Source organism: Octopus sinensis, linkage group LG2 (genome assembly GCF_006345805.1).
Source record: "Octopus sinensis linkage group LG2, ASM634580v1, whole genome shotgun sequence".
NCBI lineage: Eukaryota > Metazoa > Mollusca > Cephalopoda > Octopoda > Octopodidae > Octopus > Octopus sinensis.
This window is the reverse complement of record NC_042998.1, coordinates 175,855,688-175,881,217: the sequence shown is the minus strand read 5'-3', so window position 1 is coordinate 175,881,217 and position 25,530 is coordinate 175,855,688. Positions and strand designations below refer to the sequence as shown.

The 25,530-nt window shown below is 36.3% G+C and overlaps 1 protein-coding gene across 1 annotated transcript in view; it reads left to right on the top strand.

The window, feature by feature from the left end:
• Positions 1–237: 237 nt before the first annotated feature.
• Positions 238–25,530, top strand: part of LOC115226843 (pyridine nucleotide-disulfide oxidoreductase domain-containing protein 2-like) — a 44,172-nt gene continuing 18,879 nt past the window's right edge. Inside the window, exons 1-11 of the mRNA XM_029797842.2 lie at positions 238–539; positions 2,769–2,788; positions 3,486–3,579; positions 6,329–6,402; positions 11,744–11,899; positions 12,198–12,351; positions 15,225–15,286; positions 17,305–17,402; positions 20,107–20,248; positions 23,352–23,483; positions 25,418–25,490. Coding sequence (XP_029653702.2) covers positions 389–539; positions 2,769–2,788; positions 3,486–3,579; positions 6,329–6,402; positions 11,744–11,899; positions 12,198–12,351; positions 15,225–15,286; positions 17,305–17,402; positions 20,107–20,248; positions 23,352–23,483; positions 25,418–25,490 — 1,156 coding nt within the window. The 5' untranslated portion in view covers positions 238–388. The remainder of the gene's footprint in view (positions 540–2,768; positions 2,789–3,485; positions 3,580–6,328; positions 6,403–11,743; positions 11,900–12,197; positions 12,352–15,224; positions 15,287–17,304; positions 17,403–20,106; positions 20,249–23,351; positions 23,484–25,417; positions 25,491–25,530) is intronic.

Below are 25,530 nucleotides of genomic sequence, written 5' to 3'. Positions count from 1 at the left end.
TGGTGGAATCATAAATCTGTACGTAAAGAGAACTAAAGAACGTATGTCGTTTTAACCCCGCCACTTTACTGATTCTACCAAACCGCAGCTGCTTGTTAAATATTAGAAGACAATACTGATACCGGGACAAGTAGGTTACACAGCAGCAGCAGCAATTGAAATTTGATACACGTTAAACATCACTAGAATACATGTATGTCATTAAATTAAAGCTAAACATAATCTTACAAAAAAAAAAACTGAACTTCGTTTCGAATAACTTGCGATTTCTCTAATTATTCAGATAAGAATTAAGCTCTTGACATAAATTTATTACCTGACTGGTCTTTGCTGTTAGCACAACGATAACTACCTAATAACTTCTCATCAGCAAAAAAGTGTTGAAGCAATGATGTTTAACCCCAGATTTTTGTCTTTTTCTTGGACCAGAATTAATTACCAAGTTTTTGCTCAGCACAAACTCTTCAAAAACCCGACAAGATATTACTGTAAACCCAAAGCACTGCAACTTAAATATGATGCTGTTATTATTGGAGCAGGTTTTCTTCATCTTTTCTGATTTAAAATTTTAAAATTATTTTATGTGTGCTTTATGTTTCTTTGATTTTAAATGTCAACATTATTTTAAAGAAGATATTTTGCTAATTCGCTTACAAGTTAAAGCCCTTCACTTGTAATTCCATTAGTAAGGGAAATGCATCAACATTACAACATGCCTCGTCAGAGGGAAGGGTCTTCGTCAATTCCATTGACTCCAATACTTCACTGGTACTTTATTTCATCGATCTCGAAAGGGTGAAAAGCAAAGTTAATCTCCCCGATGCTAACTCTGCTTTTCATCCTTTTTTTTGGGGGGGGTCGATAAAATAAAGTACCAGTGCAGTACTAGAGTCATTGGAATCGATTAAGGCCTTCCTCTTATTATAATTATAAGGCTGCGCGCTGGCGGAATCGGTAGCACACTGAGCAAAATGCACGTTAGACTTAACCTTTCTGCACGTTCATCTGCACGTTCGACTTAACCTTTCATCCTTTCGGGGTCGATAAATTAAGTACCAGTGAAACACTGGAGTAAATGAAATCGACTACTTACCTCCCAGAACAATTTCAGTCCTTGTGCTTTTAATAAAAAGAATTACTATTACTATTATTAAGGCAGCGAGCAGGCAGAATCGTTAGCGCGCCGGGCAAAAATACCTAGCAGTACAGTAATAGTTCACTTTACAAGGACCCGCTTTACGAGATCCTGGATTTACGAGTTTTATTTTTCAAGCACAAGCTCTATATTTTTTAACAGAAGTTTCTACTACCATAACAAATGCTTCTGCATGTTACTAAGAAATTTATAGAGAGTGTTTTTTTTTTTTAATAAATATACAAGTCTGTTTACGAGTGTGTAACGTTTAGGTTTAATTAGTATAGTTACCAATTGTAACGAGTAAGATTGATTAGGTAAAACAATAATATGAAATGTCGGAGTCAACAGTTATAACGATAATAAGAAGAGCGGTCTCGGTGCGCGCACTCGCGTACTCGCGCATCCGCGCTAGCTAGTCGTGGCTAGTCGATCCTACAACGACTACATAGCAAAGTAGAGAAAACAGAAAATAAATAATTTTTTTAACACAAAGTAAATCATTTTTTTAAACAAATAAATTTTTTTTTCCTAAACAACGTAAATAATTTTTGTTAACAAATTAAATAGATATAACACACTACCCGTTTTTGGTACCCCCATTATACTCTTAAAACGTATGAACATTTGTTATCAGATCGACAAAATTTTCGCAAGGGTTCATTCCAGCATCAGTTGTCATGGGATGTTGGGGGGAGGGCAAACACAGACACACAAACATATACACACACATGTATATATATACATATATACGATGGGCTTCTTTCAGTTTCCGTCTACTAAATCCACTCAACTAGTACTTATTTTATTAAATCCACTCAACTAGTACTTATTTTATTAACCCTGAAAGCAATAAGTAGAAGACACTTACTGAAGGTGCCACGGACTGAACCCAGAACCATGTGGTTCGTAAGCAAGCTACTTACTACACAGCCACTCCTATGCCTATGGAAAACTAGCAACAACAATAATAATAATTTCTTTCTAATTTTGGCACAAGGCCAGTAATTTTGAATGGTTGGGGTAATTGATTACATTAACTGTAGTGCTCAACTAGTACTTATTTTATTAACCCTGAAAGCAATAAAGGCAAAGTCAACCTTGGTGAGATTTGAACTCAGTACATGAAGACAGGCAAAATGCTACTAAGCATTTTGTCCTGTGTGGTAACAGTTTAGCCTTGTGAGTGGATTTGGTAGACGGAAACTGAAAGAAGCCCATCGTATATATGTATGTGTGTGTATATGTTTGTGTGTCTGTGTTTGTCCCCCTCACCCCCACTATCGCATGACAACTGATGCTGGTATGTTTACATCCCCGTAACTTAGCAGTTCGTCAAAAGAGACTGATAGAATAGGTACTAGGCTTACAAAGAATAAGTCCTGGGGTCGATTTACTAGACTAAAGACGGTGCTCCAGCATGGCCACAGTCACATGACTGAAACAAGTAAAAGAGTAAAGAGTAAGAGTATTGAATGCAAGGAAATTTCTGAAGTATGTTTCACAATAGATTATTTTAAACCTCTCTTCATTTTAGTTACTTATTCTGTGATTCATTTGTGTTAATTATTCTATGACTTTCATTCTCTTTGTTATTCTTTGATTCATCTTCCTCTCTCTTTCTGTGTTTCAGGACACAATGGATTGATCACTGTAAGTTGAAGTTCAATTTTTTTGCTTTACAACGTTTTAATTCTCCCCTCTTTAATTTAGATTAGATCTCTCAGTCACCCTGTCTTTTTTCTTCCTCTTGTCTCTCTTCTCCCTTTTCTCTCAGGGATGTGAGAGTAGGGACAGAAAAAAGAATGATTTTGATACCAAGAAGTTAGAAGAATGCAAAGATGTGGTCAAATGCAATAACACCTGCAATGCTTAAGCATATGGTCCACCTCAATGCAATCTATTCTCTTACACACATCTTGAATCCAACAGTCTGATGGGAAAGACTTGATTGTTTCAATAATCTGATTCAAGTAACTCTACATTGATCTTTGTTCAATGGCTCATCCCTTTATTTCTGGGAGGTGATAGCAGTTATTGAGATAATGATTTTTTTTTTTTTTAGTCTTGGGTCAGCCATGATCTAGAAAAGCTTAATTCCAAAACTGTTTCAACTACGGTTAACATACTTCCATTTTAAGACAGTGGGAAGATTTGGCTGCTATTTCTAGTAGGGTAAGCAATTATGTAGAGGCCTTCATTCGTCTTTGGCTTACTTGTGATACTTGTGGCAGTGATGGTGAATTTAAGAAGTAAATCTTTCAATTTATTAAAGTAAACAATTAAGTCTTCAAATGATCCACATATTTGAGCAGTCAACATATATTATTAACAACTTTTCCTTTCACAGGCTGCCTACCTGCAGAAAGCTGGCTTGAAGGTTTGTGTCTTGGAGAAACGTCATGTAATTGGTGGAGCAGCTGTAACAGAGGAAATAATACCAGGTAAGTGTTGCATGTAATTAAACCTTAAGTAACTCATGTTCATCATCATCATCATTGTTTTAATGTCCACCTTTTCCAGGCATACATGAGAATTCATTGTGGCAGGTTTTCTACATCTAGTCACCTTGCCTGTCACCAACTCTCAGCTGTTTCCAAGCAATTTTCCATGCAGGGATGTATATATGTACATAACTGACAGGCCCCTGATATTAAATAAAATGCTAAACACTTATAGTATGGAAATTAATTGCTACAGCTTTCTATAGCTACTGGATTCGATGAGTATACAAACAGATTGGCTGCTTGTTTCTCTGGGATTGATCAAATTGATGTAGAAACTCCTAATGAGAACCCAATAAAGTTCAAAAATTGATTACAGCAGTTCACAGTTTTTTTCAATCTGCAGAGAAATAGCTAAATTTGCTATGTTTTGCTACTATATAGTGTGCTAGCACGGAAAACGGACGTTAAACGATGATGATGATGAGGTTACATAAATAATACATGCTTTATAATGTGCATAATGTTAAAGTTAGTTACACTTGCCTGGGTAATATCATTTCAGTATCACATACAACAAGAGAAAAAAAAAAGCAGACATGTATGTACCATCTGCACTCACCTGCAACTAATTCTGCCTATCCAAAGCCACACGGTATTTTAAAGGTTTAGTGATTATACATTCCTTGAGTGTTTCTGTCTATTTCAATATTTTAGTACACTACTTAATCTCATTTAGATATACAACACTCACAAAATAATGTACAAATAATAATAATATGTACAATCCTCTTCAGTACCCATTCTCATACCTAATTACTCATACCTTAAGTTCAATCGAAGTGGGGACCTTTCTAAAGATTGCTTGTATAATTGATGACTATTTCATTAACTTATACTGAATTGAAGTGCTCAAAAGTCCTTTCATGTTAAAGACTGCAACAGAAAGTTACTGCGGGGTTCAGTTTAATTGTCCCTAATTGTTTGTTAAATAAACGAGAGATAGTCACCTCCTGGATATAACTCAAGTTTATGTCAGGTTATTTTCACAGAAAAATTAGTACCTTTTTATCAGAGCATCTATGTTATCATCATCATCATCATCATCATAATCATCATCGTTTAATATCTGTTGTCCATGCTGGCATGGGTTGGACAGTTTGACCACAAGTGGTAAGCTGAGGGTCTGCACCAGACACCAGTTTGATTTGGTATGGTTTCTATGGCTGGATGTCCTTCTTAATGCCAACTACACTGAGAGTGTAATGGATGTTTTTATGTGCTACCAGCATGGGTGCCAGTTGTGTGACACTAGTATCTGCTGTGACTATGATTTCACTTGGCTTGATGGGTCTACTTCTCAAGCACAACATATTGCCAAAGGTCTCAGTCATTTGTCATTGCTTCCATGAGGCCCAACACTCAAAAGGTGCTTTTTATATGCCACCGGCAAACAACTAAATCTTTCATATCATATTGTACTGTCTTTAGAAAATAATAATATACTGGACAATGTAGTTCTGGATGTACAGAAAAGGGACGTGATGGTCATGGTCAGAACAGTTTTGATCGTAGGTCAGCTCTATAGCACTGAGCTCACCTGGCATCTATACAATTACAATAACATGACCATTTTACTATAGCCTTCACTTAGATATATTGATTTATTAATAGATAACTTTCAATAGCAATGTCTGGTCAATTAACAACATGGAAATCTCAGGGAGTCACATTTGTAACCTGTTAGATTCATTTTCTTGAAATGAATTTTGGGTCTTTGGGAAAGGTATAAACATCACATCTTATTTCTCCTTCCCAAAAAGTCACATACTTGATCCTTCCTGGTCCTTCAACTCCTGATGGAATTACAGGGGTGTTGTCTTGATATAAGCTTGTCTTGAGCATTTTAAACTTAATAGAGTGCATAATGATAATAATAATAATAATCAATCCCACATTATTTGCGCTGGACAGATAGGTGTCCTCATCTTGTTTGTTGTTATCACTACGTTTCAGCTGATGTACTCTCCAGTCTTCATCAGGTGTTCTAGTAGAATTTCAAACCCAACCTTTTATTTGACTAATGGATTCTAAGTTCAATCCCAAGTAGGGGCCTTGAAAAATAATATCAACAGAAAAATAACATCAGCAATATACCTTAAGAATGAAAACAGTGTACCCCAGTAGACAACTAAAGGGTTGGGTTCGAAATTCCTCCAGAACACCTGATGAAGGCTGGAGAATACATCAGCCGAAATGTTGTGATGACAACAAACAAGATGAGGACACCTATCAGTCCATTGTAAATAATAATGTACATAATTCATCATCTCAAAAATATAGAATAGTATAATCAGTCCCAGTACTGGACTTTATTTATTGACCCTTGGCAGGGATGGAACTCAGAGTGCAGAAGACCAAAACAAATACCACTGCTGCTGCAACTATAACAACAACAACTGCAACTACTACTACAACTACTACTACTACTACTACTACTACTACATACCTTGTTTGTTGTCTCACCGTTGTTCTAAATTCTATTGTACTGGAGTTTATTTTGTGTCATTCCTACTTAATCTAATGAAATCAAGTCGGCAGATGATATAACTTCCTGCTTACAAAAATAAAAATGTTTCTAATCAAAGCAAGCAATTATTATATAATTCAATGTCCTTTTATGTAACCCCATGTACATTTGATGCCAAACTAGCCATGTAATTCATGCTACTCTTACTAATCATTCTAGGATTCAAGTTTTCCAGAGCTTCATATCTGCTGAGTTTGTTACGGCCACAGATTTACAAAGATTTGGAACTGAAGGTATATCTTTTATATTCTTTTACTTGTTTCACTCATTGGACTACAGCCATGCTGGAGCACTGCCTTCAAAGGTTTAGATGATCAAATCAACCCCAGTTCTTACATCATTTGTAGAAGTCTGGTACTTAAATTATGAGCCTCTTTTTGCTGATCTACTAAGTTTCAGGAATGTAAATAAACCAATACCTGTTGTCAACAGTTGTGAAGTAGTGAGACAAACACAGACACTCACATGCATATACATACAAAAGTATACATATATATATATATATATATATATATATATATATATATATATGGAAATGACCAGCGACCGTGACCTTTGGAAGTATGCGGTGCGTGAGAAGACCCGGCAGGACAAGTGAGGCCATAACCCGTGGCCTCTACCTGGGATGTAGTCAGTCCACTTGTGCATACCTTCCTTCTTGGGACACAAAACTCTACTTGTGAAGACCTGCTGAGGCAAGTGAAAATCAAAATCGAAATCAATCAACATCAGTGGAATTTGTAGTTGTGATACCAGTGCCGGTGGCATGTAAGAGAACCATCCGAACGTGGCCGTAGCCAGCACTGCATCGACTGGCCTCTGTGCCGGTGGCACGTAACAAACACCATCCGATCGTGGCCATTATCAGCCTCGCCTGGCACCATCCAAGCGTGGCCGTTCACCAGCCTCGTCTGGCACCTGTGTCATTGGCACATAAAAAGCACCCACTACACTCACGGAGTGGTTGGTGTTAGGAAGGGCATCCAGCTGTAGAAACACTGCCAGATCTGACTGAGCCTGGTGCAGCCTTCAGGCTTCCCAGACCCCAGTTGAACCGTCCAACCCATGCTAGCATGGAAAGCGGACGTTAAACGATGATGATGATGATGATATATATATGTATGTATGTATGTATGTATGTGTATGTATTGAAAAAAAAGTCAGAACTTTGAGAAAATATCCTTTTATTTCTTCATTATTATTAGCACTTTCGTTCCTCTCTAGAACTTGTAAAATACAATTTTGTGAATGTACAAACAGCTTGTTCATTTATATAAAACAGACGTTTTTTTGAGGGGGGATTGTTTAGAAGAGAACATTGTTTGTTTTTTGGGGGTGAGGTTCCAAGACAATGGAGATGAATAGATAGAAATATAGGTAGGTAGATAGGCTGATGGATGGATGGATGGATAGATGGCCGGATGGATGAATGGATGGACAGATGGCCAGATTGATGGATTGATGGACAGAGGGATAGATGGATGAATGGGTAGAAGGAAAGAGAGAGAGAAAAGGTATCCACCTTCCTATTCACCATTCATTCATTTATTTAATTATTTTCCCCTTACCATTATATTGGAATGGGTTTAAGGATGGTGACCACTTAAAAAAAAAAAGAAAGAAAGGAAAAACAGGTGTGGTTTGGTCATCACTGAAAGTCTTTTTGCTTTCTTTCTATCTCTCTTCTTTCTTTTTCCTTTTCCCCTTTCTTCTTTCATTTTTTTCCTTTTTCCTCCACTCTTTTTCTCCTCTTTGAGTTATATTTAGAATATACCCCTTCCAAACCTTAATTTTTGGAGGGAATTTTTTGATACAGTGTAGTTCTAAAGGAAAAAACATTAGTATGATATTTGCAAATTAACAAATAAAATAAAATGAATATATATATATATATCATCATCATCATCATCACCTGTTTTTCCTTCCTTTCTTTTTTTTAAGTGGTCACCATCATTAAACCCATTCCAATATAATGGTAAAGGCAAAATAATTAAATAAATGAATGAATGGTGAATAGGAAGGTGGATCCCCCTTCTCTCTCTCTCTCTTTCCCTCTACCCATCCATCCATCCATCCATCCGTGTGTCTATCCATCTATCCCTCTGTCCATCCATCCATCCATCCATCCATCCATCTGGCCATCTGTCCATCCATTCATCCATATATATATACACACACACGTTTATATATATATGTAAAGCTAGAACATCCCAATGCTACACATATATGTATCTGAACATTTTTAGAGATGAGCTACATTTGGAATAAAGTATTCAAATTCTCCACTTTACCTTCAAGCATTCAATTTTAGGGAAGATTCCTTGATGAAGTGTGTGTGTGTATGTGTGCATGATTTTGTGTGTGTATGTGTGGTTGAGAATATGTCCATGTTTATACTGTGTAACTTCGATCACGCCTCTTTCAATTCATGATTTTGCATTAGAGAACATTAGTATAACACTTACAAAACGTACTGTCTCTGCTTTTCTTTCAAGCATTCAATTTTGGAGAGAATTTTTTGATGAAATGTAGCTCCATTGCTTTTTGGTATTGCAAATCGTCCCATGCACATTTGTAAAAGGGAAAAATTTTGAATTTTCCATCACCGCATATTTCCAGATGCTTACTTTATGGAATCTTGCGCAATTCTTCTTGTCGGATATGTTGCCTGTAGATTCTTGCACGTTGGCAGAGGGAATTATTTGCTTTGCCAATGTAATTTTCTTTGCAGTTTGGGCAGGTAATGCAGTATATGAGGTTTTGCGTTTTGCAGTTCATATTTATTTTAAAAAGGAATCTGATAGATGTATGTGTGTGTGTGGGTGGATGTGGCATGGCTGTGTGGTTAAGAAGCTTACTTTCCAACCATGTGGCCTTGGGTTCAGTCCCACTGCACAGCACTTTGGGCGTCTTTGCTAAAGCCTCAAGTCAGCCAAAACCTTGTGGGTGGATTTGGTACATGGAAATTGAAAGAAATCTATCATGTGTGTGCGTCTGTGGTGGAGGTGCATGTGTATTTGTGTGTGTTTGCTCCCACAGCTGCTTGACAACTAGTGTTGGTTTGTTTATGTCCCTGTAATTTAGCAGTTCAGTAAAAGGGTCTAATACAATTAATACTGAAGTTGATTAATTCAGCTAAAACCAATCAGGGTGGTGTCCCAGCATGGCCACAGTCCAATGACTGAAACAAGTAAAAGCTAAAATGTAACGATAAATAATATATACGCACATATATTCATATGCGTGCATACATACATATATTTATTCATTTATTTGTATTTATGACTAGCAGTATCACTCAGCGTTGCTTGGGTTTGTTTCAACCCTTTAGAATTGGAATTTTTGAAAAGTAAAAATTTAGCATTATGTAGCTTGTTATTCTCTTTAAGTGAACATTTTTCTGGTTGAAATACACTGAAAAATGGTGACATAGCAGTAAAAAAATCGTAAAAAATAGGGATTTTCATAGGAAAAAAGCACCTTTTTGATGTAAATAATTTTTGTTGTTAACATGGTCCGATTTGAATTGTTTTCTTCTATGGAAGGAAGAGCAAGCCTTCTTCTATCATACTCTCAGTTTTGGTCAACTTGCGCTGCAGGGTCTTGGAGGAGATAGTGTTAGTTGAAGGCTACCAAACCTGCCATACACAGACAACTTCAGCTTTATATATATAGAGAGATTTATATTTTTCACAAGTTTCCACAGTGCCTATCAACATCTTTTCTAAACAAAAGTCATTTGGGATAGACAATGTATCCAACCACATCACAAAATAACTACATATCTGTATTACTAATATATTTAGCTTCTGCAAAGGCAATAAATTTACAAGAACTGTAAGAGCATTAGACACATCCATTGTGATATTTCATTACATCCTGTAATGACTTCACTTCAATTCCTTCTGAGAACAGCAGTGCCTTTTGTCCTTTTCAGGTCAATGGAATAAATTACTGGAGTAAATTTAATCAGCTATACCTTCTCCAGAATGTATGGCATTGTACTAATGTTAGGAAGCAATATATTTAGGTTGTGCAATGAAAGTTTTAAATGAACAACTGGAAGTTGTGCATTACAACCATAACTAAGATTGTACAGAATTGAAAAAGGGGAGGGTGGATTGGTCACTTTTTAAATGCAAGCTTCAGAGTTTAAAATAATGAATTTAAGCATTTCCCTGGCATGAACCCAAACTGCATCTCATCTAGGCTGACTCTTTCCCTAATTAGTTGGGCTATGACCCTCTCTGTGACCTTCATTACCTGATCCAACAACTTGATCCCTCTGTAATTATTTGTATCTAATGTGTCACCTTTACCTTTGTAGCAGTTGACTATGATGCTGCTACACCAGTCATTGGGTATGACTCCTTCTTGTGTCACTTGGTTGACTATATGGGTGACTAGGCTATAGCCAACACCGCCAGATATTTCGAGCATCTCTGCAAATGATTCCTGATGGGCTGGGGGCTTTCCCTGTCTTCATACCCTTAATTGCTTTATCTACTAAGGTATTGTCAATTTGGATGGCTGGTGCCTCTGTTGGGTTGGCATTCAGCAGACTCTCTTTTTCCCATTCATTCACTTTATTTAGTAACCTTTCATAGTGGTATCTCCAAACCTCTCTCTTTGCAGCCTCGTTTAATGCAAATGAACCATCATCCATGACATCACAATTCTCTCTCACATAGTCTTGCAACACAAAATAGGTCAAGTCTTTGGTACTCATGGTACAGAACATTGGCAAATTTTTTTTTATCTGCTTCCCCTCTGGCTAAATAAACCTGTCTCCTAGCTCCCCTTCAGGCAGTCTGATACAATATATATATATAGATTATAATAAGAGATATATACATGCATATGTAGTTTATGTATGTTTAGTTCTGGTATGTTGATGTAGTTTATATATATATTTAGATTTGGTAGGTGTATGTTTTGATGTCATATGTCTGCACTGCATACTCACAAATAGAGATGACATAATGATTGTGTAATTTTATCTAGTGCAAATAAATTACCAATTTTCATTTCATCAGCTACACTACAATGCATTATAACATACAATTTGCATACATCAACTGTCAAGCTAAGCTGCTACCATTTAATTGTTGTAACAGCAGCCAAAACCACTGTGACTTGAAACTAAGAAGGAAGATAGTAAGCACATATTCAAGCACAGATAAATACTAGCCACAGGAGAATGTAAGAAATTAAGAATGGTAGTCTGTATCACTATCACATAATGTCAAAAATTTAGGTAGCAACACTTGGTGCTGAGTTGTTATTTTCATATTCTGTTCAATATTTACAAAACGGGTCTCCTGTTCTAAATTTACTTTACATTTCTTTCAATATTTATAAATAAAGTGTATAGTTATTTAAACATTAAGGTGTTTATTTCCAAGAAACTATTATCTTGTCCATAATCTTCTTTGCACTCTGTATTCAAAACCACAGTTTACCAATCCTGTATGAGTATAAATAAAGAGGTTTTTAACTACATTCATAAGTTTTCTGAAGACAGCATCAAATTTTAATGTAAACATAACTTTATTCTTTCATTTCTTTTTCCAGAAATATGGGTTAAAGATCTTTCTAAGAAATCCAAGTTCTTACACACCATTGTTGCAGCCAAATAGTTCAAATCCTAAAGCTAAATCTCTCACACTGGGACGAGATGGCCACCTTAATAAACTGCAAATTGCTCAGTTCTCTCAATCTGATGCTGAGGTAAAGAATCATAAATTCATTTATTGTAAACACAAATATGTTTTATAAATCTATGTAATATAATAATGAAGGTTTATTAAATGAGGGTTCATAAAATGCATCTTCATTCAAATTTTTGCACCTATATTATGAAGATATTTTTCATCTTCAATTCCAGTCAACATTTACAAAACAATATTTCACAAACATTTCTAACAAAGGTATAATACTGTGATCACACACACACACACACACACACACAACACACACACACACACACACACACACACACATTTATATTTATTTACAAATATTTCAGAAATTTGAAAGATATGAAGAGCAATTACAAAGAATTGTGGATTCTCTGGATCCTTTGTTAGATAATCCTGCTCTACATTTACCAACTTTCAATGAAAGAGGGATTAAGAAATACATAGAATTATGGTCATCCTTGAATTCTTTTGGAAAGTCTAGTAAGTTGTCTGTGTTATTCTTTTACTAGTTTCACTCATTAGTCTGTGGCCATGCTGGGGCAAATCCTCAAATGGGGTAGTTGATTATATCAACACTAGTATTTGGGAGATATATTATTTCATTGGCTTCAGAAGTACAAAAGGTTAAGCTGGTCTCAACTAAATTTGAAATCAGAATCTAAAGGGACAATATACCACAAATTATTCTGTCTGATATTCTCTCAAATTTGATAATATTTCTGATATTATGTTTCTAAATATTTAATATGGGTCTTTTTTTACCCGCCTTTTATCATAAGCCATGGTGTTGGTTTTCTATATCCCTTTAAGTTTATACCACCTCCACAATAATCTACAGTTTCTCTATTAAGAAAGAAAGATATATGGCAGTTCAATATCTGCTTCAATGACATGAAAAAATGGTTTAAAATATAAGAATCCTTTTGTTTTATTTGGGTTTTTTTTATTTACTGGTAAAAGGTAAGATAGTATCTTCAAGAGTTTTAATGTATTGATGAGATGCAGTTTGGTTTTGTACCTGGAAAGAGTACCACAGATGCAGTAAGACAGCTGCAGGAAAGGTACTTGGCCAAAAGTAAGCCTTTGTCAACCTGGAGAAAGCTTTCAACAGAGTTCTCAGCTTTGTTATATGGTGGTCTCTAAAGAAGTTAGGAGTTGAGGAGTAGCTTGTTAGAGCTGTACAAGCCATGTACATTGGTGCTGTCAGTAAGGTGAGAGTTAGCCATGAATACAGTGATGAATTTAGCATACAGGTAGGGAGTCACCAGGGCTCAGTTCTCAGCCCACTCTTATTCATTATAGTCCTTCAGGCCATAACAGAGGAATTCAAAACTGTGCCCATAGGAACTGTTATATGCTGATGACCTTGCTCTTATTGCAAAATCTTTAGCAGAATTGGAGAAGAAATTCCAGATATGGAAACAAAACCTGGAATAAAAGGGCCTTAAAGTTAACCTAGCAAAGACCAAAGTTGTTAGTAAGAAAGAAGATAAAACTCTCTTTCCATCGGGTAAATGGCCCTGCTCAATATGTAGGAAAGAAGTTGGAAGAAACTATGGACACATAAGAGGTGCAGTGGAATCACAGGTAGATTAACAGATAAAGTTGTCTTTACAGTTCTATATTTAAGAGATGAGGAATTATGTACATTATTTACAGTTAAAGGATATTTGTCCTCATCTTGTTTGTTGTTAACACATTTCGGCTGATATACCCTCCAGCCTTCATCAGGTGTCTTTGGGAAATTTCGAACCTGGGTTCTTATGCCCAACCATTTTCTCAATACATTTAAGTTTCAAAACAAGGAAAATAGTATTCATCTAGATAGATGCTACTCTATCACATAACCTTGTCATAAAAGTCTATCAATAACAGCTCTAAGTAAACTGAGGTATGCAGGATAAAGTGATCTATCCAAATATAAAAAGCAGTATCTGCAATAAACAACTCAAAATACTGTTCAGTTCTATATTTAAGAGATGAAGAATTATGTACATTATTTACATTATTTACATTTGACAGATATGGCATAGTGGTTAAGAGCGCAAGCTTCTAACCCCAAGATTCCAAGTTTGATTCCAAGTAGTAAGATCTGAATAATAATAATAATAATAATAATAATATCGAAAAATACCTTAGGAATGAGAACCCAGGTTTGAAGTTTCACCAAGACACCTGATAAAGGCTGGTGGGTATATCAACCGAAATGTGTTAACAACAAACAAGATGAGGACAAATATCCGTCAAATGTAAATAATGTAAATAATGATCAAAATACCTTTGTTGTTATTAGTCACTTCACTTTTGTAGAGAAGAATGCTAAATACACACATACACACACACACACACACATATATATATATATAGAGAGAGAGACAGACAGACAGACAGATATCATAAGAGTGGGTTTAATAATAATTTCTAACTTAGAAACAAATACTGACATGAATTCAAATACCATTTCAGTTCAGAAATGCAAGGCCCAAAACTCGAAGCTACTTACAATAAAACATTGTTTTAAGTTGATTTCAAATTTTAGCACAAGGCCAGCAATTTCAGAGGAGATAAGTTGATGTAAACCTCCCTTCATTGGACACTAAATTCTGCTTGCGAAGACCTGTTGGGGCAAGTGAAATCGAAATTGAACCAAATTTGATGACAAGCACCCATGCTAGTGGAGCGCTAACAGCTCCATCCAAGCGGGATCACTGCCAGAGCGGCTGTCTGGCTTCTGTGCCGGTGGCATGTAAAAAGCACCATTTGAGCGTGATCATTACCAGCGTCGCCTTACTGGCACTTGTGCCGGTGGCACGTGAAAAAACATTCGAATGAGGTCGTTGCCAGTGCCGCTGGACTGACTCCTGTGCAGGTGGCACGTAAAAACACCATTTCGAGTGTGGCCGTTGCCAGTACCGCCAGACTGGCCCTCGTGCCGGGGGCATGTAGAAGCACCCACTACACTCTCGGAGTGGTTGGCGTTAGGAAGGGCATCCAGCTGTAGAAACTCTGCCAGATCAGATTGGAGCCTGGTGCAGCCATCTTGTTTGCCAGTCCTCAGTCAAATTGTCCAACCCATGCTAGCATGGAAAGTGGACATTAAACGATGATGATGATAATATACAAGGGGCTTCTTTCAGTTTCCATTTCCCAAATCCATTCACAAGGCTTTAGTTGGCTTGGGGCCAAAATAGAATACACTTACTCAAGGTGCCTCATAGTGGGACTGAACCCAGAAACTTATGGTTAGGAAGCAATCCTCTTACACACAACCACAAACAAATAATTTTTTTATTTTAACCAATTACACTAAATATTTTCTCTTTTGAAATGTCAACATTTTGTTCTATTTTTAGTAAAACAACTGAAACATGATAAAACAGCACTTCTCGAGTTAATGACAGCCCCTGCTTCCAAGGTTAGTTTCACTCAATGTCTTGTTTTCTTTTGTCCAACAAATTTTCTGTCTGGAAAATGTTGAGAACCAAGAGGGCTGTCCACACTGATTCTATCATGTTTGAAAAAATGTGATTGTCTCTTTTTTTTCTGTGTGTGTGTGTGTGTGTGTGTGTGTGTGTGAAGTACCAATGGTCCTCATAAATATCCACTAGACTGGAGAAATATATACAACTGATGTTCAGTTTCAACTTGTGTAGGTTAATGCCCGTAGAAAAACAATGGATTGAGAAAACGTTCTCAGGGGTCTGCAGTTCTTGGGAGGAATAACTAGTAAAAGTGTTTATGGGGAAGATTGGGATACACAGAATGGTGAACGAGAGAAGAAGAATTGATGCATTCAGTGGATTAGGCAATGGTGGTATGAAGCTTGTTAATTAAGAAGGGGAGAAACTATTGAAATAGTGGCAGAGGATGTGGATAGAAAAACATGTCTGATTGTAAATTAGTTTTCTGCAGTCGATCAAATGACCTTCTTTTATATATGTTCTAGAATGTTGTATTGTGTGGAACAGCCCCATTCTCAATATGTAAACATTGGAGTCTTGTTTGTGCTTTGTAGAAGATTAGCTACTGATCAGAGCTAAAGTGCATCTTAGCTCTGAAGATGTGTCATAGTCTTTAGGATGTTGATTTAATAATGTTGTATATGTGGTTACCATAGTAAATTACCAGAGACAACAATGTGTTACATTTGTTGCAACTTTGAGAGTTTTAGTTGTGTGTTGTTTAAAGTTAGGTGGTGCAATGTTGCAAGAGTGTTTTCTTGACATGTGAGTGAGTGTTTTAAGTCAGCTGTAGGAAATTAGGTTGCGAGTCTCTGCCTGCTAGAAAATATCTAAGCACCCACTACACTCTCAGAGTGGTTGGCGTTAGGAAGGGCATCCAGCTGTAGAAACTCTGCCAGATTAAGATTGGAGCCTGGTGCAGCCATCTGGTTTGCCAGCCCTCAGTCAAATTGTCCAACCCATGCTAGCATGGAAAGCAGATGTTAGACGAAGATGATGATGATGATGATGACTTCTATTTATGGAAATATTGAATATCTTTCATGGTGTGCTTAAATCCTGGACAGAAAGTTAAAGGGAAATAGAAAATTATACCATTGGGTAGAGATTTGTAAGAAGTAGGAGGAAATAATTTCACAAAAGGAATTACGTTACCAGTGTTAAATGAATGTGAGCTAGAGAGATCCTCAGTATAAACTGTGATGATGTAATGTTTCTGATAGACCCATTTGTCAGAAACTTTGGAGGAGCTGATGTCAGACTGTGTCGATGTTTTTTGGCAAATTTCACCTAAGTTCTGAATGAGAAGAGCCTCCTGGTGTGTGACAGGGAAAGAAGTCTCAGATAGATATGATTCCACAGAAGCCATATTGTTAGTCACAGATGAATAATCCTCTCATCAGCGATCAACAGTGATCTTTTTTCTTTTTGTCAATTTCCAAATGTGTATTCTGACTTCTTTACTCTGGGGTACACCTTGACTTAACACTACCCTAGCTATCATTAATACTCAGTCCCAAAGGCGGCAAGCTAGCAGAAATGTTAGCACACCAGACAAAATGCTTAGTTGTATTTCACCTGCCATTATGTTCTGAGTTCAAATTCCGCTGAGGTTGACTTTGCCTTTCATCCTTTCAGGGTCGTTAAATTAAGTACCAGTTACTCACTGGGGTCGATGTAATCGACTTAATCCACTTATCTGTCCTTGTTTGTCTCCTCTATGTTTAGCCCCTTGTGGGTAATAAAGAAATATAATCCCCAGCCCCAAACTTATTGTATCAATTCTACTTTATATATTTGTTCTACAATCTCTGTTTACTATATACGACTTAACTTATTTCTATTTAATTACTCCTAATTTATCTAGTTCAGGTTTTTATGTGAATTAAAATTACTAGGTCTGCCTTGATCTTCTTGTACCATTCCTTCTTAAACCAGCCTCACGACTATTTGATGACGTTGATACTTTCAGGTTTTGAATAAATGGTTTGAATCAGAACCCCTGAAAGCCAGTTTGGCAACTGATGCTGTGATTGGATCAATGACCAGTCCTCATCATTCAGGTAGTGGGTAAGTCAATAGCTTCATTTATTCCTATCATCATTAGTTATTTCTATTCAACAAAACCAAAGGTAGTAGGAACCAACATTACTACCGTTTTTAACCTCCAGGAGCATGTAGTGAATCTTGCATGCATGAAGTGGATTTGATCCACCATAGCCAAATTTAAATTAATGCTGTGACAGAACTTTTCCCATGGTGGAATAATGGTTTTTCTCTGACAGCAGTTTTACATTTTCCAGATGCCTTTAGCTAAGCCGAAATAATGTCTTCATCACTTGACCCTTTCTAACCTCTTCTACTTCACCAAAAGCTAGAATAGAGATAACACGACCACCAACTAAATCTATTGTTCTCAATGAAATATCTATCCTTCTGGATAGTTATATAAGCAAGCACACCCCAAAATCAGTTAGTCACAGTCGGTGACGACTCAATGAAGTCTGGCTGACCAGCTAGAACCTTGGTCTGGGGGAGAAATGAAGTTTATTGTCAGTAACTGTGAGGCAACGTCCCACACCCTACAATTCTCATTAGCTCTGATTCTGTTCTCTTACAACATCATTCTATCTCTCTCTGTAATTACTACTACTAAACAATGAAGAGGACACAAACACAAACTTTACTTCGCATACTTTTGGATTTATCACAACCTGCTCGTCAAGGCAAGGTATTTGTAACGTAACGGTAAATAAATATTTCCTTAAAACTTCAAGCATTGTTCATCTTTCACATCCTACAACATGCAATTATAACAACAAATTATTACCGTTACACATATATTACAATTTATTTTTTAATCAATGTTCAAGCTGTATCCATTCTGCTTTGGTTTCAGAGGAATGTGTACTGGACTGCAATTTGTGTTTCCTTTCTTAAATAATGTGGCTTACTTGTGAAGGCACATGGCTTAGTGGTTGGGTTATTTGCTCACAATCGTAAGGTCGTGTGTTCGATTCCTAATCGTGCACTGTGTCCTTGAGCAAGACACTTTATTTCATGCTGTTCCAATCCACTCATCCGGAAAAACATAGTTTTACCTGTAATCCAAGAAACCAGCCTTGTCACACTCTGTGTCATGTTGAATCTCCCTGAGAAATATGTTAAGGGTACACGTGTCTGTGGAGTACTCAGTCATTTGCATGTTAATTTCATTGAGCGGATCAACTGGAATACCCATCATCATAACCGATGGAGTACCAGTTAGTTAAAGTGGTGTAAGGAAAAAGAGGTTTGACAATTACAGCAACATGTTGTGTAGCTACATAAAGATTCCATCACTAGTTGTTAAATGCCCATTCCTACATTCCAGAAATGTAGTGGTTGATTAATTAAAGTTTTGTCCTACTGACCTGGAGATGCTCAATTCAAAATAGCTCATAGAAATCAATAGCCATATCGTTTTAAACACTTATTGAAATATTTCTCTGAACTGCGAAGTCAGTCTTTCATTTAAATTCACTAAACGTAGGAGTTGGCTATGTGGTAAGTAGCTTGCTTACCAACCACATGGTTCCAGGTTCAGTCCCACTGCGTGGTACCTTGGGCAAGTGTCTTCTACTATAGCCTTGGGTCGACCAAAGTCTTGTGAGTGGATTTGGTAGACAGAAACTGAAAGAAGCCCATCATATATATGTATATATATGTGTGAGTGTATGTGTATGTATATGTTTGTGTGTCTGTGTTTGTCTCTGCCAACGTTGCTTGACAACCGATGCTGGTGCGTTTGTGTCCTTGTAACTTAGCAGTTCGGCAAAAGAGATCAATAGAATAAGTACTCGGCTTACAAAGAATAAGTCCTGGGGTCGATTTGCTCAACTAAAGGCGGTGCTCCATCATGGCCACAGTCAAATGACTGAAACAAGTAAAAGAGTAAAAAGAGAGTAAAGAAGGTAGAGTAATCTATCTTGCCTGTTATTACAACAACAGACTTTACACTCTGTTTACATTTCTATGCCATTCGGTAGCCAAGTGGCTTACATTTTCAATATTCGCACAACAATCAGAATAATCTTTTTGTCTAGTTACAGAGAAAATTTTGACAACAGATTTAGATACATCAAAACAATTTTTTATATAATTCATTTTCGTCTGCTGAGGCGTTTTTGGTCAATATGACATTTTTAAATGGTAAAAACAATCTCCTTCTTCTTACATTACTGCTATTAGAAAATGTGATTGTGCATTGAAGTTGATCTCTTTTATGGCTTTAAGCAATTGCAAAGTATTTCTTCCTTCATATAAACTACTAGTTTGTTCTAAGGTTGACTCGTGGCTAAATTTGACATATGCATCGCTAGTAGGCAACAAGACTCTCGTCAATCATACATATGTTCTTACTGTTTACAGTGTTGTTGTTGTTGTTAAGCAACAAAATGGGTATGGGTGATTAGGTGATAGTCTAGGGCTTTGTGGCGGGAAACCCCAGACCTTGAAGGAAAAAAAAAACTTTGGTCGTCTTGTTGTAGTCGAGGGCTCTTCGTTGACGCCTGACACCACTGGGAGGTGGCCCTCGAACTCGCTGGAAATGGAGATCTCCAGGTCCAAATTCTTGGACGGCTGTTTACAGTGTTGAACCATCAAGGTTAACAGAGCCATTAAGACTTATTTGTCTTTAAAAGGAATATATACTTTCTTCAGAAATATAATTAGATACGACATGAAATGCAAAAGTCTTTTTGTGTTGATATATAAAATGTATTTATTGTTACAGATATGTATTGTTGCATCATGTGATGGGTCAGCTGGAAGGTGTGAAGGGTGCTTGGGGTTATGTCCAAGGTGGTATGGGTTCAGTCTCTCAGGCAATTGCTAATTGTGCCACAGACCAAGGTGCAGATATTTTCACAAACAAGGTATTGCTTTTTTATTATTCTTAATCTTTGTTTGATTTTTACATCTAGTTCTTTCTCAGATGAATATTGATACCTTCCAGTGTCAACTGCAGAAACATACCATGAATTTTCTGATCTTCCAATAGATATTCCTATCTGTAGTAATGTATAAGACACGATTACTATGAGTTTAGGGTACTGCATTACTATTCATATCTCTCTATATAAACGGCAGTTTGTCTGTCTGTGTGTCTGCATGTCTGTGTGTCTGTCAGGTTGTACCCTCACCCTGACCACGGCTTTCAACCGATTCTGATGAAACTTGACACACACATAGCCCAATGTCATAATTCAAAACTAACGCAGCGAAAATTTTGAAAATTTCCCCAGTTCTGAAAAAAAACGATAAATTCGAAATGGGGTCGAGAATCAGAAACTCAAACCACAGACTGTCTAGGGGACGCAACTCGACCTTTTTAACTCAAAATAAAATTTACCATAATTTTTTTTCCATTTTTTTGCTATTTTTTGGCTATAACTCTCTAAAAATGCTTTATAGTTATTTCCCTTACAAACCCAAGCAACGCCGGGCGATACTGCTAGTTAAGTCATAAATTGAAATGCATAAGTCAATTTGCCCCAGTTTGTATGACTGATAAGTTGTTCAACCCTTTTGTGACTGTATTTTGAAAATAATTAAGAATTAGGATTGATTTAGTAAATTAACATTTTTATTATTATAATTAAACTGGCTTTTGGAACATAGTTTAATAAAAGATTCTTATATAAAATTATGATAAAAAGTTTTAATTTAAATGCAAAGAGTTTAAAAACAGAATCAGAGACAATCTCAAGCAGGTTGGCATCAAAATGGTTAAATCCTGTTTCAAAGATGGCAAGATAATGATATGAAGGACAGTCTGTTACTCTGTTACTCTGTTAATAAACACTCCACTTTTTATAATATGGAGAATTAGAAGTAAATTATTAAAATATCAAATAATATCCACTAGTCAAATGGTCGTTTTATGGCTTGTATTGTTGATATAAGATGCTTAATCTCAGATGTGATAAAGGTGAACTAAAGAGTTCAACTTTATCAGTATGAATATCTACTGAATAAATTATCTCAAAATCTACCCAAATAACACATGTAATTATATTCTTCAATCTTATGACATATAGTGACATTATACTTTATTATCTTTTCTTATGTTCATGTGTCAAAAGATTTGTAAAATATGTATTATCAACACTACCTTTCTTAATTTCATTGCAATCTATTGGAAGTTGATATTTTCTCTGTTGACATCCATCTCAGTTAATTTTGCTTTTCTCCCAATTCTGTACTTTCCTGAAGAAAAGCCCTTACATAAGGGCTTTTACCCTCCATTCATCAGGCATTTGCCATATTCTGAACGCCTTACTTCCTTGGGCATGGATGCATTGAAACTCCGACGTCTGGCAGCTGACTTTGCAGACACCCATAAAATTATTAACCATCTTACTAACAATAACTCTGAGCACCTTTTCAAACTGTCTAACACCCGTGGACATGCTTACAAAGTCAGAAAACAGCACAGCTCCCATGACTTTCGGAAACATTTTTTCACACTAAGAGTTGCTGAAGTATGGAACAAACTGCCGGCATCAGTTGTTAGTTGTTGGATCCTTCAAAACCTCCATGCTTCCTGAAATTCACCAACACTACACCTGATTTTCTCCCCTCCATACACACATAAGCATGTATCTGACTCATACACTGTTCACTTCCCAGACATTTATACATTACTGCATATGCTTTATACGCACTTTTGACAAATTGTGGTGCACCTGAGCACTGTATACAATAATTTCATTATTATTATTATTATTATTATTATTATTATAACTGAGATGCAATCTCAACCCAAAATTTCATATAATCATAGTCCTTTGGTAATGGAGGTACCTAGTGGCTTTTTACATAAACAATATATGAATTAACAATAGCTAAATTCACAAAAAACCACAAAATGTACCTCCGCCATTTCTTTCCAGGTCATCCAACTGGGTAGTATGCCCAATACTGGTTGGAGTTGTCAATACTACCCATCAGCTTTGCCACAGTCAGATTGAATGAAACAAGTAAAAGAATATCTGTGCTATAGCATGCATACCACCATGTCAGCATTCCGAGCATACTTGAAATTGTTCTATTTTGCACTTATAGAAAATTTGAGGTACCCCACTGGGCTGTGTGTTGTGTTCTTGAGCCAAACAACTTCATTTCACATTGCTCCAGTCCACTCAGCTGTAAATAAATAACCCTGTGACAGACTGGCATCCTGTGCAGGGGGAATGTTTTGATCTTGGTTATTCACAATGGGGTGCTGTAAAGTTCCTGGCTTTAAGGGCATTGGGAAAGGTCTGATTAGAAATCTAACCTTCTGAGTTTTTTTACAGGGCTTAGAAAAACTGAAGGACAGCTGCAATAAATGTGCGAATCTGAGAGGGGGATATGTCGAATGAAATTATAATTAACTGATCCTCCGGTATTTTCTTTTATCCAAAATCAGGAACTTTTCAGGAGTCCCTCATATATACCATATAAACCAGGTAACTGGCCCTATGATTCCTGGGACTGGAGATACTAATGTCCAAGGGTTGAGGAGGAGGAGGAATAGTCATAGGATGCCTCAGAATAAAATAAGAGTAGAAAAATGGTTTAATTTTTATCCAATAAAAATATGGATTCAGTTACACTTTTCACAAATAACTTCAGTTATTCTTTTATCACTTCAAACTCCCAAACTATTTGCTAATAAAACAAAAGTATAATAACATCCCTTTCCAGAATAATATATAACTAAATTTATTTCATTATACATTTATTTGATTAATATATTGGTTATATTCACATAATGCTTCGTTTTTGGTTTTATTCATACAATTGCTGTAGCTAAGACAGCAGAGTACTAAATCGACTACTTCATTGTAATGCATCTAGTTTTGTATTTCATAGATATCAATAGAGTAATAAACTATTCCATTTCAATTGACTCCAGCTCAACTTTGCACCTAATCAAAAGAAGTTTTTATTCTTAGGTCAACCCACTGTTATCTCCCTTGTATTTTATTCCAGCCTGTCAGCACCATTCTGATAGAGAACAACAGAGCTAGAGGTGTTGTTCTAGAAGACGGTACTGAAGTAATTGCTCGAGCAGTATTGTCCAATGCCACTCCTAAAGTTACATTTTTGGATCTTCTTCCAAAAGTTAGTATTTTTTTAATTAGTTAATTATTTGTACTTATTTGCCATTTCCATTTCCTTAATGCATTTTCTCTTTTTTCTTGTTTAGAGTTATGGCATAATTAAACCAATTTTCAGAAATCTGTCCTGCTTCAGACATAGTTTATTATGTTTGAGGAGGGCATAAATGTGCTTTAGGCACAGCATAGCAAGGTGTGTTCGGTGATGAGGCAGTAAAATGTGTTTTGATGCAAGTTATTACTTAAGTATGTGAGATACAGTCCTATAGCAAGATGTTTGATGTGATATAACAAGATGTTTGATGTGTTACAGCAAGATGTTTGATGTGATATAATAAGGTTGTTGATGTGATATAGTAAGATGTGTTTGGGGTGAGGTACAATAAGTTCTAATAAAGGTGTTGTGCACTGGTTCTACACTAAGTATTTGACCAAAATACAACTGTCAAGAATCCAGTTCATCTAGATGTAAATAGGTTTTAAAGAATAGTACAATTCCTTGTTGTAAGCAATGGAAAGATTATTTAGTTGAAACAGGTCTTGAAAACTGTAGTACACTGGCTAACTCTTCCTTCTCTGAGACTAATTCAGAGCCTGTGAGGTGAGAATCAATGGAGGTTTTAGGAAGAAAAAAGATGAATGAACTATAAGATCTTCCCCATGACTTTCAGAAACATTTTTTCACGCTAAGAGTTGCTGAAGCATGGAACAAACTGCCGGCATCAGTTGTTAGTTGTCGGAGCACTGCATCCTTCAAAACTTCTATGCTTCCTGAGATTCGCCAACACTACACCTGATTTTCTCCACTCCATACACACGCAAGCATGTATCTGACTCATACACTGTTCACTTTCCAGACATTTGTACATTACTGCATACGCTTTATATGCACTTTTGACAAGTTGTGGTGCACCTGAGCACTGTATACAATAATTTCATTATTATTATTATTATTATTATTATTATTATTATTATTATTATTATTATAAGAGGGTATGGGGCATAGAGTTCAGAAAAGAAGCCATTGTAGTAGCAATAGAAGGAGAGCAGAAACCCTATTTGTGTGTAAGTTGTTGCTGCATGTAGGTGAGTGCATCATTGCCAATCAGTTTAATGATTGGCAATCTGTTGAATGTGAGCTAGCGTGTGTGTATGTGTACATATGTGTGAGTGCGTATATAGCAACAGGATCCCATTTATGTAAATAGTACTCCACTTCATCTGGTAACTGTCAAGTAAATAATATATTTAACTCACAAGAGATCAATATAATCCTTTCTACAGTAGGCACAATGCCTGGAATTTGTAGGGAGTGGGATAGTCAATCAGATCAACCCCAGTACTTGACTGGTTCTTAATTTATCTACCCCGAACAGACAAAAGGCAAAGTTGGCCTCGGCAGAATTTGAACCCAAAACGTAAAGCATTTTGCCCAGCATGCTAACAATTCTGCCAGTTTGCTGGTTTGAACAACAGATCAACATAATGTTGACAGAATTATCAACATTGTTTTCCAGTAGAGTTTAATAGCCATTACAAAGTAATTTCTGAAGAAATTTACAGAACATCATAGAGAATATGAATTAATCTTGAGAGAACTTACAGCCCTAACCACACCAAATATAAATAAAAAGCTAAATAAAGGCAAAATTATGACACCTTTGTGGTTTGATCTGAATGTTACTAATCAAAATCTTTCCTACTTTCCCAATCCATCTTTTCTAAAACTACATTCCTCTAGAATTATTTCTTTGCCTATGTTTTTGCTACAAACAAACCTAATATCTACGGTTTTCATAGGTCCTGCAAACATCATCATCACTGGTCATCTTCCTTCTACTATCTTATTTTTAGATGTTAGAAATCTAAAACTGATTTACAGTAAGGGTAGAAGTACTTTCTTATATGAAGTCAAGCTTCTAATTTGCAATATTTCAGGGAACCTTATCCAGTGACCTTACCAAAGAAATAGAAGTGATAGATTATACTTCACCAGTGACAAAGATCAATGGTAAGAAAAAAATTGTGCTTTCTTTTATATTTATTTATTT